A 19,630-nucleotide genomic window follows, 5' to 3' on the forward strand; every position below is an offset into this window, starting at 1 on the left:
GAGTATCATTTCCCTCTAGAACTCTGTTGGTGAGTTTAACAGCTTAATGTTTTTTCTTACAGTATTTCTCTTTTCTTACAGTATTTCTGTATTCTCTCCACTGTATTTTCCTACAGTAAGAGTATGACTAAGAGCTCATATTATCCTGATCAAAAGCTACTTTTCTTATAATGTAACCTGTTAATCATTAGTGAAGCTGATATTCCGGGATTAGAGTCTTTGCTGCTTAGAAAATGTTTGCATTGGTTTAAAAAACACACCTGTATGTTAATGGTCTTTAAAATATACTTATTAGTCTCCTCATAAAAATAGTTTTTTAACTTGCCTGTTGAATTTTGTCTTTCTTCTGTAAAGCAAGAAAGATAATGCAATATGAATGAAGAGACAGCTTGAAGACTTAGGAGAAAAGTAGTCTGAAATCTTAAAACCCTTAGCCCCTTTTCTTCATTTTCCTTTGGAACCACTTCAAGTCCAGTGTTACCGAACACAGAAATTGGTTAGAGTGTGGCAGCTACACAGGACAAGGACTGTACATCATTTCTTAGTTATTAGTACATTGAGCTCAGAAAAAAAAAGGTTAATTTTAAAAGGTAGACATTGTAATTATTTGATACAGATATCTGGCTGGGTATTATTTGTAAAAATAATAAAGCATGCGTAATTTAAAACTAGGCCATTCTGATAGTAATCTTTGTGTACTCCTTGTCAGCTTGAATGATGAGTTTTTGGCAGGCTCTACCCTCTTCAGGTGCCGGAGTCAGAACTTTAGAGTTTTAATCTATTGGAGACAAGCAATTTTCAGATAAGTGCACAAGTTAGTAGCCCAGGGGTGGAAGATAAGAGACTGACAATGAAAGCATGGTTGGAATTCACCTGGCTCAGTGCAAAAGAAGAATGTGTGTGGAATTCTGCGATAGTCAAAGCCTAGTAGTTCACAATCAGCCTTGGACCCCTCCAGGCCCTCTGTCCGCTAATGGTGAGATTTGGGAGCCAGCAAGCTTTTTGAGCCTTGAGGTATCTTCCATACAGTGCTTGAAGTGTCAGGCTGTGAGCTATGTTCGCTTAGGCATTTTGGCATTCACTATCATTAGCTTTTGTATATTTGTAACATGAGTATAGCCATTTGGAAACCAGTCTTTGTGTTTATATACTGGAGATTTTTTATATTTTTGACACACTTTGAATTTAAAATTGTGGAGCTACAATTGATACAAACATTCCAGATTTCCTTCATAAATTTTTGTAATTTTTTTAGCACAGATTTTCAGAATTGTATCACTGCATTATTTTGTAGCATCTTTAGTTACAAAATTTTCCTGACAATTTCCCAGAAGAAAAGTAGTCTTTTTGTAATATATCCCTACAGTGATTTATAAATTAATGTTTCTCAATTTCAATATTTTGCTCTTTTGTTTCCTAACCTTTCTGCTTTTTATCTTAATTTGTTTTCAGTTTTTCTCTCCCTAAATCTGGCTACCTTTTTTGTTCACTTAAAATGGATGGAAACAGGGTCTTTCTTGAAAAGGAAAAAAAGTATATGGGATTACTATTTGTATTTTCTTATTGGGGTTTTTTAATTCTAAGGGACATGGTAGATACCTGGGTATCTCATGGGTAGATACCTGGCTCTGGTCATTCTTCACTGTACCAGTTACCAAACAGCCTGCCCTTTACGTTCATTGCCTAGGTAATAGTTCTCTTTAATACTTGCATTTCAGTGCTTTTCACATATCAACAATTCATTAAAATACAGACATTGGCAGTGTCGTGTTAAATTTGATTGCTGTTCTTATTTTCAGATCTCCACTATAGCAGAAAGTGAAGATTCACAGGAATCAGTGGACAGTGTCACAGATTCACAGAAACGGAGAGAAATTCTTTCCAGACGACCGTCCTACAGGTATGGAGGTCAAAAGCAGAAGCATTTTGCTTGATGGATGTGTTCTTCACATGAGGAGTCAAATGGTGGGATTCAGTAGTTATTTTCAGATTTACCATTTTACCAAAATCTCTCTTCTGCAACGTCTTCCTCTGTAATAGGATGTAAAGAGATAAACACATATGAGAGGGAAGAAACCTCAGCTGTTACACTCAATGAAAACAGAAATGAGCTGAGAATAAGCTGATTGCAAAATTTGTGAAATATCGAGGTTTCGCTGTGCTAGGTGTCTTAAAAATAAATTTATTGCATACTTAACACACAAAATACTCTGCAGCTTTGCAAGAAAGTGGCTTCTGCATAATCTGTAGTCTGCATAAAATCAATTCTATTGTTTTTTACCATTTTGAAATGCTAGCAGCCATCAAACTTAATTCCTTTCTCCCATGTAACTTTCAATGAACATGGAGTGTTCTGTGGCTCAGAGAGAATTTCTGTTTGAACAAAATTATGTTTAAAGTTATATTTAAAGTTTGAAAAGTCAGGATGTGTTTAATGGAGTGATAGACATCTAGTATATGTTACTTTATTAATTAAGCCCGTGCACAGCTTTTTCTGGCTGTACTAAATCTCACTTTTCATACTTAAAACATACTAAATAGTTTCAAAGAATAGCTACAGAGTTCAGCAGTTTTTGAGTGACCTGTGGATTCCTGCTGCTTCAGAAAATTCATCTGCTCCTTTTTTTTCATTATGAACGTAGCCTTAGAAATATAAGCCAGACTCTAGTCTGAGTGTATCTCACCCATATGTGTGGTTTTTTTTTTAGCACTTGCAGATTATTTTCTACATTCTCTAGGAGCCTTCAAGGCTGTCCTGCTGAAGATAGTGAAAATCACTGCTGAATATCCCTAGCCATAATGTATCTGGGAAAATATTCTCATTTGTGAGGAGCAGTGTTGCTAACATTAATGCTGTCACAGACTTCCTTGCAGTCTGCTTCTGCAGTGAAACACTTTTACTATATATGGAAGAGTAGCTGAATAGCATGAGACAACAGAGCTAAATAAACAAACAGCAAAACTGAAAAGAGGGGACTTGTGCATGCTAACTTCTCATTTGGATTGTACTCCCATGCCTGCACTGATGCCACACCACAGCCTCTGTCCTTCAAATCAGATCCTGGTAACTCTGCAAAACTTAGTGATTGTAAAGTTTGTATACACAGCTCAGCCTCTGGGCCAGGCTCAGCCAGAAAGGTTGATCCAAACTACAGCTGTATTTGGTGACTTCCCATTGGCTTTATCCAAGGTGTTGTGAATGGCCCTAGAGACAAGATTGATACAGATAAGTTCACAGAACTGAAGAGCTGTACCTCTTCCTCAGAAACTCCACTTTGATCCTGGTACTGACATACATCGTGTGTTCTCCATGTCAGTTCATATATTGTATATTTGTATAGCTGTCACCTTACCTTCTACTTTAAATCCATCTTTAAGAATGCAAAGATAGAGTTTAACTATCAAATCATATCTGGCATGAGTTTAAAATTGGGTGAGCTGTAATTTCTTCTTTTCTATATTGAGCTTCTTGGATTTTGTTCTTCCTCATCCTGCCTGCTCTCTTCATATTTTTAATCTGTTTTGTCCACTTATTTTTCTAGTCTAACACCTAGATTGCAAACTCTCTTGACAGGAATTTGTTATTTGTCCAAGTGGTGCTTGGCACAGTGGAGTGCTTGTGCAATGCTGGGGTTCCTGCATGCCCGCAGAGCTGAAATAGTAACAGCAAAGCTCTGTTTGTCAAGTTGCTTAGCAGAGAGACCAGTCTCCCCAGATAGCTATATATACAGATGTTCTAGTTCCCAAAGCCTTAGGAGCCTTATTTAAGCAATGACTGTTGTCTTGGAGCTTGGGATCTACAGTTGTGTTTTCTTCATCACACTTTGAGTTGTTGAGACAGTTCACAGGAAAATATATGAGGAGAATTACAAAAAATGTTCCCTTTCACCTAAGTAGCATTTTGCAGTGGCATAGTAGAATGTGCCAGCACTAAAAAGGGCTTGATGGTCCTCTCTGAGGGACAGTGCTTCTTCTAAATGATGCAAATTGCAATTGCTATGGTCAGTCTTACAGTCGCAGTCAATAGGACCTGTAGCTGTGATGTTTTAGCTGTTTGGTCTTTGGATAATTAATCCATAGACGTAATTAACAAACTTTTTTTCTTTACCAATGCTGATCTCAAAGCTTTCCCAGGCAGGGTTTTTACCTCACTGTAAACATAATTGCGTGACTCCACTCAAACAGTCAGCATTGTCTCCCAGGAAGCTGTTCAGTTGTAAGCTGGTTGCTCTTTACAGGCATTTCTGCTAACTTCCTTTATTTTTGGCTCTCTGGCTGAGGCCTTTATGGTCTCTAAAATGAAGCAGTTCACCCTGATGTAAATGAGGAGATAGGTTTTTGCATACTCTGCTTTCTTTAAATCTTTCGTGGGTAAAAGCAGGAAACAAGTAAAAATGCATGAGACCGAGACATGTTTTTAAGAAAAAGGGAAGGTTGCAATAGTTGTCTCTTGGGTTGAGAAGTACCTGCACTGTTCTTTGCTGGCTCCCTTGCCCATCTGCACATGGCACTTTGAACAGTCTTCTCCAATGAGAGTTTGAAGTTAGTCTGGATTTTGCTTTCCGTATTTACCTTGCTGGCTCACTGCACTTCGCAGTTTTCCTCAGAATTACATATCAAAAATACTTTTTTTCTCCCACTTTTTATTAAAATCTCTACAACACACTGTCTTTGCCAGAAAAATTTTGAATGACTTGTCTTCAGACGCCCCAGGAGTGCCAAGGATCGAAGAAGAAAAGTCTGAAGAGGAAACAGCAGCACCTGCCATCGCCACTGTTACGGTGCCAACTCCCATTTACCAAACCAGCAGTGGGCAGTACAGTATGTAGTCTGAATTTCTCGGTGGTGCTAGTAAGTGGGGATGAGAAGATGAAGAACTATCATTTATATAATTGTTTGGGCAAGGACAAAGCAGGAGGTGAAAATAAGATTACTTTAATTTGACTGTTGGATGACCATGCCCTTTAAACACATTGCTCTTGTAAATATTCAAAACGTTCAGTGAACATTCTGGGACTGCTTGCCAGCTAGTGCAGCTAATGTGCCCTGAGGCAAAATATGAGTTAACCGTAATGCTGTTATAAACTTTTTAGCTTCAGGAACCAGATGAGGTAATTCAGAAGTTTCCTTTTGTCTGGCAGATTATTAATCCCAGCTGACCAAATTGTTGCCTACTTAATAGAAAAAACACTAGTCTGCCGTTGAGTTTTTAGAAAGTCCTGAAAAAATAAGGACTTCAGCAACCTTATTTAAAACATGTAGTAAATCAAAGTTTCTGTGTGTTTTCAATGTCTTTATTCATTAGATTTTATAGATACAGTCCTTTATAGATACAGTCCTTTGACGTAAAGGGTTGAGGATACAGCAGTAAAGCTATAATTCACATACTGTTTTGCACAAACAAATTCAGTATTAAATGTACAAGAGGAAGAAAGAACTCTCAGTTCATATCTTTCTCTTAAAATCTCTTTAAAATGTTGTATCTCTGTTTACTCCTTAGCCACTTATACACTGCCTAACTTTATTGAAACTGATGTGGTTAACTCTGCTTTCTTACCATAACTGTAAAAACTACCTGGTCATGTAGATACCTGAGATTTTGGTATGTCTGTATATAGGAACACAGTGAAATTCTGTGGAAGTAGGAATGAGAAGTGATGTCTCAGTGCACCTGAATGACAGGATTGAGGGAAAGGAAAAACAAAAAACAAAGACTGCATGAAGGAAAGAAAATAATGTGTGAAACTGGACCCGTATGAGTGAAAACACTGCTAGGAAGGTGCTGAGGAAGTTGTAGAGAAGGGGAGGAGATACAATCAGAAGAAAAAAGTGCCAAAGCAAGAAGAAAGTGAAACACAAGATGGATAGCAGTAGCATCAGAGGAGACTGAAGGGAGTAAAGCATGGAGGAGGCGAGGAATTTCAGATGAGAAGAAAAAGGCAAGGAAAAAAACCTAAACCAACCAAGAAGAAAATACTAACTAATAAATAAAAAGTATTCCCTAGGGGAGGATTGTAGCTCCTCTGTGTGATGTTGTTAGAGTAACTAATTTGTGTTTTAAGCTGTGGTTTTTGTCTCCCCCAAAATATGAGTCTCATGAAAAATTAAAAGCTTACTGTCAAAGTATGATTTCTTTAAATGTACGTTAAAGTCGTGTATCTGATTTGAAGGTGTATAAGGGTTCAGAGGATTTTACTTGAACCAGTAGTCTTTTGTATCTAGGTTTATTACTATAAGTTAATGAGTACATTAATGTCTTAAATACTGTATCCCATTGCTTCATCTTCAGTTGCTATTACGCAAGGAGGAGCGATACAGTTGTCTAACAATGGCACAGATGGCGTACAAGGTCTTCAGACGTTAACTATGACCAACGCAGCTGCAACACAACCTGGCACCACCATTTTACAATATGCACAGACCACGGATGGACAACAGATACTTGTACCCAGCAACCAAGTCGTTGTACAAGGTGAGATACTTCACAGCCAGTCATTCTGTATAACAATTCTTCACGTGGATGTAAGTTGCCAACCCAACTCCCTCAAATGTGTCAGGAAACAGAACTAACAACTTTGATACAGAATCAGTCTCCAAAATGATTAAAGAAAATTCTGCACAAAGCTGTTCGTCACATTTTCTTGGAGCCTTTCACTTCAGATCAATACATTTATAGATATTTGGGTTTTACTTCTTAAAATGATATATTCATTTTTGGTTTTCCATGTTGTATTTCCTGCATTCTGTCTACATGATTTGTGTTACATGTTCTACAAAAAATGATTAGTAAGTTTTCCCCCTTTACAAGTGGAAGTCATAATTCCTTTCTGTTGTGGGTTTGTAGCTAGTCATCAAGTATTTAATCATCAAGTCTTAGAATCATAGAATACTTCAGAAAAGTGCCTTAGGTCATTTGGTCAAGACCTCCACTTAGAGCAGAGCTACTTCAGTCTTAGACCAAGTTTCTCTTTTTTATTAAAATACGTGTTTGTTTGTTTGTTTTTTGAAAATTAGGGGGAGAGTATTAAGAAAAATATTTATTATAAATAACAGAAAATTTTATCCCTGCCTTTATGATTGTAAAGCAGGTAATTTGAAGGTTATCCAGTGGAGAGGTCTCCAGGCACCAATGAAAATACATAGCTGAGAAAAATACTATTGTTGCATTAGTTTTCTGTTGTTCGTGTTCTTAACCAAGTGTGATCTTGTTAGGTGGTATAATATTTTTTATACTCAGGCAAGTATACACACTCCTGGATTAAAACAAACAAACAAAAGAAACCCAAGATGTTTTTCATTCTAGAGAAGTGGTAGACTTGTGTGCCTAATTTGCACTGTCTCTCTTGTTGGAGTAAATGCTACATTTCTATACCCTTCTTTCTGCCCCAGATACTTAAAAACATAGTTTCTCCTTTTGCAGGTAGAAATTTGGAGCACAGCTAGAAATACTATTTAGCATCCTTCATTTTCTTGCCAATGCTAAAACTGCCCAAAATCAGAGAAATAAAAGAAATGTACTAAGGGAAGAAGAAGTACAGCAATGCAGCAGACAAATCAAGTTACCAAGCACAAGTGAAGACTTCTTCAGTAGGAATGCCCAAACCTTGCATACGTTTAATAAACTAAGACTGAGATGGCAATGATGACACACACAGATGATGGTCATCCATCCTGTATTGTAGCTCAAAATGTATGGTTAGATAGATGACTGTGTGTTGCACGATTAACAGTGCTGTCACCAAACTGATATGGTCACCTGTGTTTTTCATCTTTCAGCTGCCTCAGGAGATGTGCAGACCTACCAGATTCGCACCGCCCCTACCAGCACCATTGCACCAGGAGTAGTCATGGCATCATCTCCAGCACTTCCAACCCAGCCAGCAGAAGAGGCCGCACGGAAGAGAGAAGTGCGTCTAATGAAGAACAGGCATGTACCTTTAGATCCTTTTTTTTTTCCTGATCAGCTCTGCATAGAACTAGAGTGTGAAGCAGTAAGAATCCTGATCTTTCTTAGTCATTTAAAAGATGGAAAGCAAAGAAACAAATCTACTAGTGCCATGCATTGATTAGGAAACCTTAAGTAACGGTGTCAGACTCATTCTGTGAGGTGGGTGAATTACTCCTTCCCTTTGTTTCTTGCCATAAGGAGAAAAGTCAGTGGTGAGAGAGTTGTTTGATTGCAGGTGTGTTGTCATGAACACTGAGGTGAGTTGATTTTTTAAAGTTAATACATTCATGTAGTTTTCTTTCCTGGAATCTACAGCTTAGCCTCCTGCATGCATTATCTTTGCTACTGGCTGACTCACTCTCTTCATGAGCGTTTTCTTTCATGTCTCACTTGTTCTCTTTAGCTACTTGCCCTTTGGGTTTTATTCTCCAGAGGCAGAAAGACTCAAGGGGAGGCTAAATGAGCAGCTATGCTTTGTGGAGTCAGTATTGGCAGCAGAGGGGCTGAGAGAGAGGAGACTTGACCCACAGGATTTAGTGTGTGGGGAGGAGGACCCACCAAACCTCCTTAGGTGGGGCTTTGTGGAGGCTGCCAAGAAATGGAACTGCAGAGGGAAGTCGGACATGATGCTCCTTAAGAGTGCCTGCTGTGAGAGAGGAAAGTGGTGGGCCTTAGCTGACCCATCATCACACCAGGCTTGAGCTCCCTCCACAGGCCACAGATTTGAGCCTGTACGTTACACCCTGAGAGGGGGAAAGTGCCCTGCTTACCTCCCCTCTGTGGAGGGAAAGTCCCAGGAAGTGCTGTTGACTTGGTCCCGCATTCTGTTATGTTACACAGTTGCATTTATCTCCTGTAGCTTAAACTGTGAACACAACAGAAAGCCTGAGCAGACCCATTGCTTGTTTGGGTGGTTTGAAAGAAGAGGTAAATAGTGCTGAAGAACAAGAGTTCACCAAGAGTTCACTTTTTTAATTCTTTTTTCTTTTACACAATCTCACCTGTCTCCCCTTTTTACATATTTTTTGGATATCAGTAAATAGTAGATGTCATTGTTCACCCATTCAAGCTCTGCATTTGAGAAAAATTTATTTAGCATTCTGAATCCCTTCACTGAGTCAGAAATGGTACTCCAGGAAAAGACAGCTTTGCTGTTTGGAAAAGCCAAGAAGAACAGTGGAAAATTATCTCCATTTGAGTTAAATAGACAGCTTTTGCAACAGTATCATGTTGCTTGTGGTGCTTTTAGCCTGCCTACTTAATAGGTATTTGCAAATCTGGGCTTCACAGGGAAGCAGGGTAAAAGGATGTAGAGGACGTATATGGGGAGGTGGTACTTATTGAAGGATTATAGCATAAATATTCGTAGATATTATTGTGAAATTTTTCTGTGTGCAAATTTTACATTTTAAAAGCTGTTGTGTAAATTACTGTAACTCTAGCTGTTCATAATGAAAAACTAATGTACACAGACTCAAAGTTACACAGCCCAAGCTGGCACAAAGTCACAGAAAGAAAAAGTTGTCACCCAAGGAGACGACTTTGTAGCTCACCACTGGGAGGCACAACTCTTTCCTGATGTAGTAGTAGTTAATCTATTGGTGAAACAAGTAATAGTACAAAATGACTTTAAAATATAAATGTTCCACGTGGCCCACTGAAGTGCTACAAGCATATGAAACTCTGTTTGTAGGAGTAGGAAATGGATACCTGAGTCCTTTCAGGGTTGATTTTTTTTCATCCTGTCTCATTTGCAGAGCTGAATTTCAAAAGTTGCTTTTAGAGTTGTCGTACCAGATAGATCCTGGAACAGATGCTGTTTTTTACGTTGTAGTACAGTTACTACTTACCTAATGAGTGGAAGAACTGGGTTCAATTTTGTCCTCTCATTTCCCAGAACATTGATGTTATCACCAATCTATGCAGTATTTACGATGAAGGAACACTCGCTCTCCTTTTGAAGCTGCTGTGCTTTGCACCTAGCAATTCAGGGCAAACAAGCACATATGTTACATGTATCTATAGTATACTGCTTTGATAAGCCATGATGCAGGAAGAGAGCCTAACATACTGGGATTGAAACAAACCTTGGATCTTGAGAAATTGTTATGAAGTCAGCCTTTTTTCCTAATTTGTGAGTGTTTCTTACAGTACCTGCATATTGTAAAAATGACAGTACTAGTTAAAGGTTTGACCTGAACAGTTAAGTAGCTGGTGTCTGCAAGTAATTGTTCTGAATTTGAATGTCCTTTTTTGCTTTGCAGAGAGGCAGCACGTGAATGTCGCAGGAAGAAAAAGGAGTATGTGAAATGTCTAGAAAATCGAGTGGCTGTGCTTGAAAACCAAAACAAGACACTGATTGAGGAGTTAAAAGCACTTAAGGACCTTTACTGCCACAAATCAGATTAATCTTGGATTCCCATTTTCACTTGTCCAGGTGGGATAGAGACTGGTTCTGGCTACACCCAGAGAGACAAAGTAAACTTTTTATTTTCTAAACATTTCTTTTTTTCTATGCGCAAAACTGCCTGAAGCAACTACAGAATATACTTCATCTGTGCTTTGCATCAAACTGTGAATGTTCAAATACTTGCCTCCAGTTCTCCCCCTACAAGATTATTTTCATCGTCAAATCTCAGCGTGAAGAAGAACAGGCTCCTTTCTCATCTCCCCATCCTCTTCAAGGAATAACAGTGGTCATTTGGGAAGTTACTGTGGGGGAGGGTCCTTTTGTAATGATTTCAAGAATTTGTGCTGAGTTCTTTCCATTGCCTTAGAGACAGAACTACCCCAGCCTCTTGGCCCAGAGAGCTGTGGGCCGGCATACATGGAGCACACGTGGTGCAATGAAGAAGCAGCGGTTGCCAAATTGGTTTCACATACTCATTTTAAACTATAAAAATACACGTCTAAGTGGCACACCAAATGAAAGGTACTTCACAGTCACGTTCTGTGTGTGGAGCTAACATACCTTTTTTAAACTAGCGTAGGAGGGGTTCTGATGCGTAATCTGCATTAGTAGTCCCTCCTGGACTAGTGAAAACTCCATTCCACAGAAACAAATGGGTTGAAATGAGCTTCACTGGTCAGTTGTTGCTTCTTGCAGCATATGTGTGCAAGTGTGTTCAGCATTTTGAATGCACAGAAAGAAAACACCAGCTTCATAGGTTATTAGTTGGCAAATGATATTTAGATGGGGAAGGAATTCAGAATTAAAAAGGTACAATAGTGACGTTTTGAAAACAGATGTGTAGTAAGCAAGGGTAACGCACGAAAGCACTACCTATGTGTATGCAGAACAACTAAGCAGTTGAAGCATAGCCAACTCCACATACATATTCTCTGATGGTTTGTCCCAAGTCCTCTCAAGCGATCAGGTATTTCTGTTTCCCTACCACTATCTTATGTAATGGAAATTATTGTACTTAATGGAAACATTGTCCTGGTTTGCTAGATTATTTTTCAAACTTTGAGGCTGCTTTCCACCCATAAAATAAATTGCAGTATGGTAACTACGAGGACAACCTCAAATATCGAAGAGAACTTCAAACATGAATATTCCAACTGGCTTCTGCTTCGCAAGAGACAATATTATTTGAACTTTCCCAGGCTAAACAAATTCTTAATTTATTCAGAGGATTTTTTCATGCAAAGGGTCAGATTTACCAAGTAGTTTATTTGTGTAAGTAAAATTACTTGTGTGCCTCAGACATTTGCAAAATCAAACTTTTTGTGTGTACTGAGGAAACATGATCTTTCCCAGATTTACATTGTTAAAAAGGTAGATCATGTTAAAAATAACTACGCAGCATTAGGACTTCCACTGTGTGTCAAAAAGAATCATGCTCAGTTTGTTTACTGGCCCTCTGAAGCCAGTCTCTTCATTTATCAACTTGGGTCATTTGATGGAGTATGTTTACTTTGGGCCTTTGGTCCAACTTTTATGTATAGAGACATATGAATAAGACTCTGATCTGTACTAATGCCTTGCCTAGCAAAGTATTAGCTAATATTTTTTTCCCATTTGCTCTATCTGTTTTTAAGATAAATTTCAAACATGAGCTTCTAAAAGGTTATACAATCAATGTGACGTAAGAAGAACTTTTGCAAGACTCTTGATAGTTGAGTCTCAAACAGCTAAGCAGTATTAAAAGTTCTAGTTTTCTCATTTGAGAGGGCATTCAGTTTCCAAGAGACTTTAAAAGGAGCAGGGTTAAACTTGTAGCATTATTGTTAAATCTAGAGTTATCAATAATTTCAAATTGTTTGTATTTCAAATAAGAGAAAATAAGTATCAGAATTATGAAAGAATTCATTTTCAACTTAAGTTTTGAGGGGGTTTATAAATGGTCTATTTTTATCTGTCATGGAGAATTGATTTTCATGTTTTTATTTAATGGAAAATGAATTTACGAGTTTAGCAATGCAAATTTAAAGAAGACCCTAAATTCTCAGCAGTGCTTTTCTAACAGTTGTCTGATTCTTAAAGACGGAGAATACGTGCATGTATGACGGTTACCAGTTCTTCAGAACTAGCGGTAGAAGTAGGCTGTTGATAATGCAGGAGTAATTCTTGTAAAATATTTAACTTTATGATGGCCTAATTTACACAGTTACATGGGATGGTTTCTCCAGCTTTGAGGAACATGAAAAAGATGTACATTCCTACATGAAGGCTTTTTCTTTCGCAGAACCATCTGTCTGCAAAAGCTTGAGGTTTTGTACCAAACCTGCATGAGGCTAGCCGAGATCTGGGAGCTGTTCCTAGCAGGTCATGAGCACTCACTGGTAGTCACGCAGCACAAAGCCTGGCAGCTGAATGGACAGGGGAGCCTAAAGCAGTTCCTGGACATGGTTCTTCAGTTGAAGCAAATTTGTGAGGCAGTGAGAGGAGAACTGCATTACCAGTTTGTCTGTGCGTGGTCTGTGAGTAGTCTATCATGTTATTAGTGTAGACTGCATTAGCAACTAGCATTTCATTGAGAAAAAGAACATTATTTTAAAGTACCTAGGGATTTGCAAGAGTCTTTATTTTTATTTATGCTGCACTGAGGATTTAGGGACTTGAATTTCTTTAATGGAAATTTTAAATGATGTTGATAAAAAAATGTATTAGGCCAAGTACAAGGCTGGCTAGGGTTACCCATACATACTTTACTACTCATAGCGACCCAAAAAGGGAAAGGATATGATACAGACATTCATTCATGTGTTACTTACCAAGTAGTGAGGTTGGGGTAATCAGCTTCTATAAACTAAGGCCATTTGGAAGTAGAACAGCAATTATGCTGGCAGGGGGGAGGGAAGGTTAGTTTTATATCTCACGGTTGTGAGTTTTCAAGAATTGATAGCCTGTTTTACCTGAAGAGAGGGTTAGAAAGGGCTAGATCCATTATGTTCATAATAAACAAGAATTGATTTGAAATATAATTTTTGTAATGTCATTATTTTGCAAAACAACAGCACCAGTCAGGCAGTTAAGATATTGTCAGAGGTGCTCTTTTAATTTAGATATTCTTGGAAAATACATATGTATAATATATGTACATATATATATATATACACACAGTATATAATCTACAGCTCTGAGAGCTTTTAAGTCAGGAATGCTGAGTATTATAGTATATGGAGGTCAGAAAAAATTTTTACTTCTCTGTGTGTGTCTGAGTGTGTGTGGATGTGTGCGCGTGTGTGAAAGCTTCCCCTGCCCCAGTAGTTCTGGGCTGCATTATTCTAGCGCTTATTACAGATTTGTTTTGTGCTGTTTCTCAGTTATCCATTTTCAAGAGTTTTATTTCATCTTTCATGATTTTTGTGAGTTGGTTTGTTTTTATTTTTTATTTTTTGATGGAGATTTTTGAAATGGTATAAACAGTTGTTTTACAACTACCAACCCGCAGAATAATTCACTTTTGTGCTTTTTCTCTTTGGCAGCTATATATCAAAGGCAGATCAATTGGAAAGGTTGTTAAGGTGTTTTTAAAAGGAACCACTGGTAAGCCTTCTGTTTTCCTCCTGGGGTAGTGTCTGTGCATTTTTATTTAAGCGGTGATTTCACCAGTGCATCAGATAGTTGCCGGCAGCATTGCTTGTATCTGAAAGCACAATTTTAGCCTGTCGTTGTCAGGACTGTACAGACACCTATAGGTTCTGGCTCTTGCATAGTTCATGTTTGTTGCAGACCACTGTCTTCTCTGGTACTTTACATTGATCAGAAAACTGGTGGGGTGTTTGGAATCATTAAGAGGCTCAGGAAAAAAAAAAAAAGTTAGATTTAATAAGGAAAAACAGCCCTAATAGTTTCTGATCTAAATTTGTACTACAGTTTTGTTTTGTTTTGTTTTTTAAATTCGGGCTTCCAGTAAACAGCAGCTGCAAGTAGTCATCTATTAGTGAAAACTGGCCTCTGCTTTTTTTTTTTTTTTTTTAATTTTAGACAGATAGCCAGTGCTTTTTTGTGGGTTAAAGACTAGTCGCCCCATCAAAGAAAGTCTGTTATCAGTGGTTGCAAATCTGTGACAGATCATAGGGGATTTCATTGGTTTCCTAAGACCCTGTTTTTATTGTCATTTTTTTTACCCTGAAGCTGGTTACTGATGTCACATTTGCCAATGATCTAACCAAAAGGTCATGTATTTATTTTTGTTATACGGTATTCTTTGTAAATGTTTAATTAAAATGTGCACTTTTTAAAAAAAGAAAAAAAAACACACAAAGCAGAACAAAAAAAAAAGAGAGAAAAATTGGGTTTGCTTGAGAAGCTCCCTGGCACAATTGCTGTAATCCTGCCACCTGCACACAACTCACTCCTCTCCCCACAACAGTTGACTCTTTCACCAATTTAACTTGCTGATTAGCACCTGGCTTCCAGCAGGCAATGCTTCAAAATGGCAGATCTGAGTTGGCACTACTGAAGACTGGAAAGAATCAAGTGTATGGTGTCATAGCAGTAGGCGTAGGATGGCTATTAAATTATTTTTAGACAGATTAGAACTAGTTCAGTGACCCCAGGTGAGAAAGGTAAATTAATTTGAAAAGAAAGCTAAATTCTTTCTCAGTCACTTTATTCCTCTTAATTTGAAGTGTGGCTGCAAATTTTAAAAAGCTGCATTCTAAGAAAATAAATCAAAAGCAAAATTACAATTCTTTGGCACCAGGAATTAAAGATGTACTGATAGTATGTCACCCTGCTTTAAAAGAAAAAAAGCACAACTAACTTCCTTTTGCAGGAACAATGACAATTAGCTCCAATCCTAAAATCTGTCACCATAAGCAGGTTTTAAAAGCATACGGTACATTCGTGGTTCTCATGTACTGTGCCTGGGAATTCACTTTCCTGAGCTTTTGAATTTTCTAGTCGTAAAAGACAGTGATTTTGCAGAAACCTGAATGTATCATGAAGCTCAGTCACTCTGGGAGGAGCTGGACTGTTAAAGAGAAATAGGGTGCTGAAATCCTATCTGCTGTGTGCTTGCGACAGGTTCGGGTCTGTGGATGGATACGGCTTAAATCTGTGCATCTTTCAGAAAAAGGGACCAGATCCAGTTGGTGAAGGGGGGATTGCATTTCAAGTGTTTTGCCTTGGAATGTATTTTTTACATGTATTTAAGCTTTGGCCTGCAAAGAGATTTGCTCAGGCTAGTTTGTGTAGCACAAATTGAAGACATTGACCTGTTGTGGTGCTGCAAGTGTAGTTTTTGACTTGTGGTGCTCAATGGTGAGTTTAGGTCTCACTTTCACCAGCAGCAAGGACGAAAAGCCAGCTGTCATCAGGAGCTGGGTGCTGGCAGGGGAAGGGCCAGGGATCGGCCGTAGTGATCCACGGTTAGTGCAGTTCCATAAGCTGACCGTTTACTGTACTCACGACTTGGGAGCAGTCAGTTCACTGAGTCTCGGCCTCAACTTTGTATTTCTCTAAATTAGGGGATAGCCGAGTGTGAGACCAAGGGGAAGGCAGGCCTTGAGCCAGTCAGTTACCTGGAAATGGCCGCTGTTAAGAACTGAGGATGTTTGGATGCTCTTTACAAGTTGTGTTTTATCCAGGTGCCACTCCATTTTTTGTGTGTGTAATGACGTTTATTTATATTAAAACATGAAGTTTAAAAAGTTCTAGAACTGCGAGTTTGTATGAGATTTGACGCTGTGCTGCTTATATGGACTTCTAGGGATGGGATGGGGAACAGGGCAAGAAGAGATGCTAGTTGGCAGCCAACCCCTCCACAGACTTGTCCACAGGTTGGTTGTTCATTTCAAAAACGAGTTACTTGTAGTCTGGATTTATAATTTGAAATTGTTTTGGAACAGCGTTTTTCAGGGAAGCTTCCAGAGCGAGGGTGGTTATTCTCCCTTTGTAATGTAAGCTGGAAAGAGCAAGTTCACCTCATCTGCATTTCTGATTCTTTACCCAAACCATGTCAGCACAGAACAGGGTATTTGAGCTTGACTCCCACGTACCTGTGGAAGTTAAAAGACTAAATGAAAATCCATTGTTGGAGGAAAATAAGTTCTTATTTACATTTTCCCCAAAATTTAGAAACATCCCTGTTGTGTTTTTTTTTTTTACTTTTTTTTTGTGCTTTATCTGTGTTTTTAAAAAAATGTACTGGGTTATAATGCATTTTATTAACACTATGTACATATTAGCTGCTTTGTGTTTCAGAATGGTAGTAATTGCTTTGTATATTAAAGTGATTCTTGTGAATTTGTGAATTATTGTCATAAAGAAGTGCTTTTTCTTACTGTAACCTTTGTGGTATAAACTGTCATAACTCCCTTTTTACACAAACATTTATGTGCAGTCACATAAACATGCTTTTAAAAACTCTAAAAAGTCTCTTTTTTGGACAGGATGATCCATTTACACTAATTTAGGGGCAAAACTAGAAAGAAATATGTGAAAAGGCATATTTTAAGCCAGTGATGGTGTCCTCTCATGATCTGTGGCCTGCTGTAAGTATTCATGAGATAATTTTCCCAAATAGAAGGCTTTTTAAATCTTAATTAAATTGAATTAATGAGAGGTTAAATCCTGAATAACAGTTTCTCTTTCACTTCTGATACTTATTTTTAAACCTGCTTTCTTGTATCTGTTCTGGTGGCAATTAGTTCTGTTGTTTAATAATGTGTGAAAGATTTTTTTTCTTTTCACAGTTTAAATATGCTGTCTTTCCCACTTTTAAGCATTCCTGTAAGCCATGTACTACTGATTTTAAGAACAGAACAGAAGGCAGCAAGCATTGCAAAGATTGTAACTTGATTATGTAATCTGCAAGGCTGGATCAAAACACTGGGATAAAAGCCAGAAGAACAAATTCAGTACTGATGCAAACACACCTCTAGTGAAATTAAGGGAAAGAAGAAAGGTCAGCTCATTATGGCTGGGATTTTGTAGTTTTCACAACTAAGCGTTTGCATAATCACATTCCTATACTTGTTCACAAAATCCACATCTCGGTAATGAAGGAGAATCAAACAGGGATTAGGCCATAAGATAAAAATGCAGTTTGTCTTGAATTTCACACTGAAAGAATCAGGCAATGCAGGTCCGCCTGCAGTCAGTAGGTCATCTAGTAAAGCCGATTCTTGTGATACTGCACCTCGAAGCTCTTTGTCCGTAAAACAGAGTTGAATATCATAGTCCATGTCTTTATATTAATTGAACACCACTTCAGTTTTGCAATGACATTTCAGAAAAGTTTGTTTTCTCACAGCATGACATGTTTCAGGAATGACTGCAGAAATTCACATCACGTTCACATCTATCCAATCGCTTTCCTGTGTCTTGGATCCTCTCCCTGGGGTGAGTATTTTTTCTCTTGCGAGACTATTTATGCACTGCCTCACTACTCACGGACTGATGCACAAACAGGTCCTCCCTCCAGGTGAGTTCACATCATGTCACAAAACAGGACTGATGTAGTGGAACCACCCAAAAGAGAATCATGGCGATTTCTCTAGTTCTAGGGTGAACACAGTGACAGAAAGTGCTTGGGCAGGGTGTTAGCATAAATGCCATACAGCTGCTGAAGCATTAATGTGCATCATCTCGTTCTGCATCAGAAGCTCACCTGGGACTGATCGGTCAGGACACCAGAGTTTGCTTCCACCTCAGGCTTGCAGGTGACCTTGCAGAGAGGTGCTCTCAGTGCTTGCTCACTGGGCAGTTACACCTGTCCTACTTCTGTCCTACATGTCTGGTGTGGTTCACACCCAGCATTTGCCTGAAGCTATGTGTAATGAGAATATAAAAAAGCTGTGTAGCCTGGCTTGGGACAGCAGAAGGCACTGCTCACTGGCTAGTGAAGAAGGGTGTGAGCACTACTGAACAGGAGTGGGATATAGGTTTCAGATGAGTAGTTCTCACGGGTGGTGCCTGCCACTGAACACTGTAGCTTAAAAAGCAACCAGAACTGACGTGCTTGCGGTGGCGGCCTAGCAGCAGTATTCCTATCCTCCCTTTTTCATTCTCTCTCCTGGCTCACCCCACAGCTCGCCTTTCCTCAGATTGCTAGTTAACACTGGCAAAGGGGATCCCTGCCCTTGTATTGCTGCATCAACTCACGTGCTTTACTCCCTTCTGTTGTGAAGGGGCAGAGGGCACCTAAGAAGACATTGTCCTGTTCTGCCCTGCCGTAGCTTGCCGGCCTCACCCAATGCAAAAAGAGGGTCTGCAGGCATCAAGGGACTGCTATGGGAGGGAGAGGAGGCAAGCTCTGTTTGGTCTGCCTAGATTTGGGTCTCATCTCCTGAATCTAAAGGAGTGCCTGCACCCCAGTGGTGGTCAGAAGACAAGGTGTCCCCTTCAGGGGCTGCCACTTTGTACTCGGAGCTCACTGGGTGGGGAGGGCCCACCAAAATCTCTGCAGCTCAGGGCAAGGCACTCGCCTGAACTGCCAGCATCTGTCTCGTGCTGTGCTCCACAGGTATTTACTTATGAGCAGCAGCATTTCTTCAGCAGTGCCTTCGAACATACTCCCTCGGCTTTGCAGAGCTCCTGTGCAACAGCAGCACTGCAGAAGTCAGGCCTGGTCTCTTCTGCCACATTCCTGCTCTCAGAAGCTACGGGTTGTAACAGCAGCTCTAGGAAAACATGCTGTGAGCTGCTAAACATTAGGAAGTGATACAGTGAAACTGATTTGTTTTAAAAATGCAGACCTTCTACTGTCAAAGCAAGGCCTGGAGCAAAACCCCCTTCTTAACAGCACATAGGTTGTTACCTAGGCTTTCTTCTGTGCTGTTTAGGCTTCTTAAGCAGGTTCCTGCTAAGGCAACAGTGCAAGCTGCAGCCTCTTGCGAGAGCTGAGCATGGCTAGGTAGCAGATCTTCCCCATGGGCCAAGTCACGTGCACACCCAGGCACAAGAACCAGCCCTCCGCTTTCTGCCAGCTCCAGCCCCAGGGGAAGCTAAAATATGCAGTGACCACAGGCAAGCTAAGAGAGAAGGAAGCACCGGTGGGGAGGAAAAGGAAGAGGAGTGGTGAGAACTTAGTCACATTCCAAAAACTATACAGAAACAGAATGGGGAGGGCTTGTAATTTTTTTCCCAAACATTGTTCACTCAGTTGATAGGACAAAAAATGCTATGTCTGGCACATCAAAACTCATTCTGTGTTCTGTTTTTAATTAAAGCTGCTGTCCTCATTCCCTCAAAGGACTTAAACTCTGGTTTCAGACTGCAGATTC

General features: G+C 39.3%; 1 protein-coding gene across 4 annotated transcripts in view; it reads left to right on the plus strand.

Moving 5' to 3' along the window:
• CREB1 (cAMP responsive element binding protein 1) overlaps positions 1 to 16,778 on the plus strand; it is an 80,499-nt gene extending 63,721 nt beyond the window's left edge. For 3 of the 4 annotated variants that reach the window (XM_083842323.1, XM_083842322.1, XM_083842324.1), the window contains 4 exons: positions 1,800 to 1,900; positions 4,679 to 4,821; positions 6,290 to 6,472; positions 7,777 to 9,805. In XM_083842323.1, coding sequence (XP_083698449.1) covers positions 1,800 to 1,900; positions 4,679 to 4,821; positions 6,290 to 6,472; positions 7,777 to 8,066 — 717 coding nt within the window. In that variant the 3' untranslated portion in view covers positions 8,067 to 9,805. Of the gene's footprint in view, positions 1 to 1,799; positions 1,901 to 4,678; positions 4,822 to 6,289; positions 6,473 to 7,776; positions 9,806 to 10,216 lie in introns of those variants that run through there. The other variant, XM_083842325.1, reaches the window with a different exon arrangement.
• The last annotated feature ends 2,852 nt before the right edge of the window (positions 16,779 to 19,630 follow it).

This window comes from Anser anser (genome assembly GCF_964211835.1).
Source record: "Anser anser genome assembly, chromosome: 6".
Taxonomy (NCBI): Eukaryota; Metazoa; Chordata; class Aves; order Anseriformes; family Anatidae; genus Anser; species Anser anser.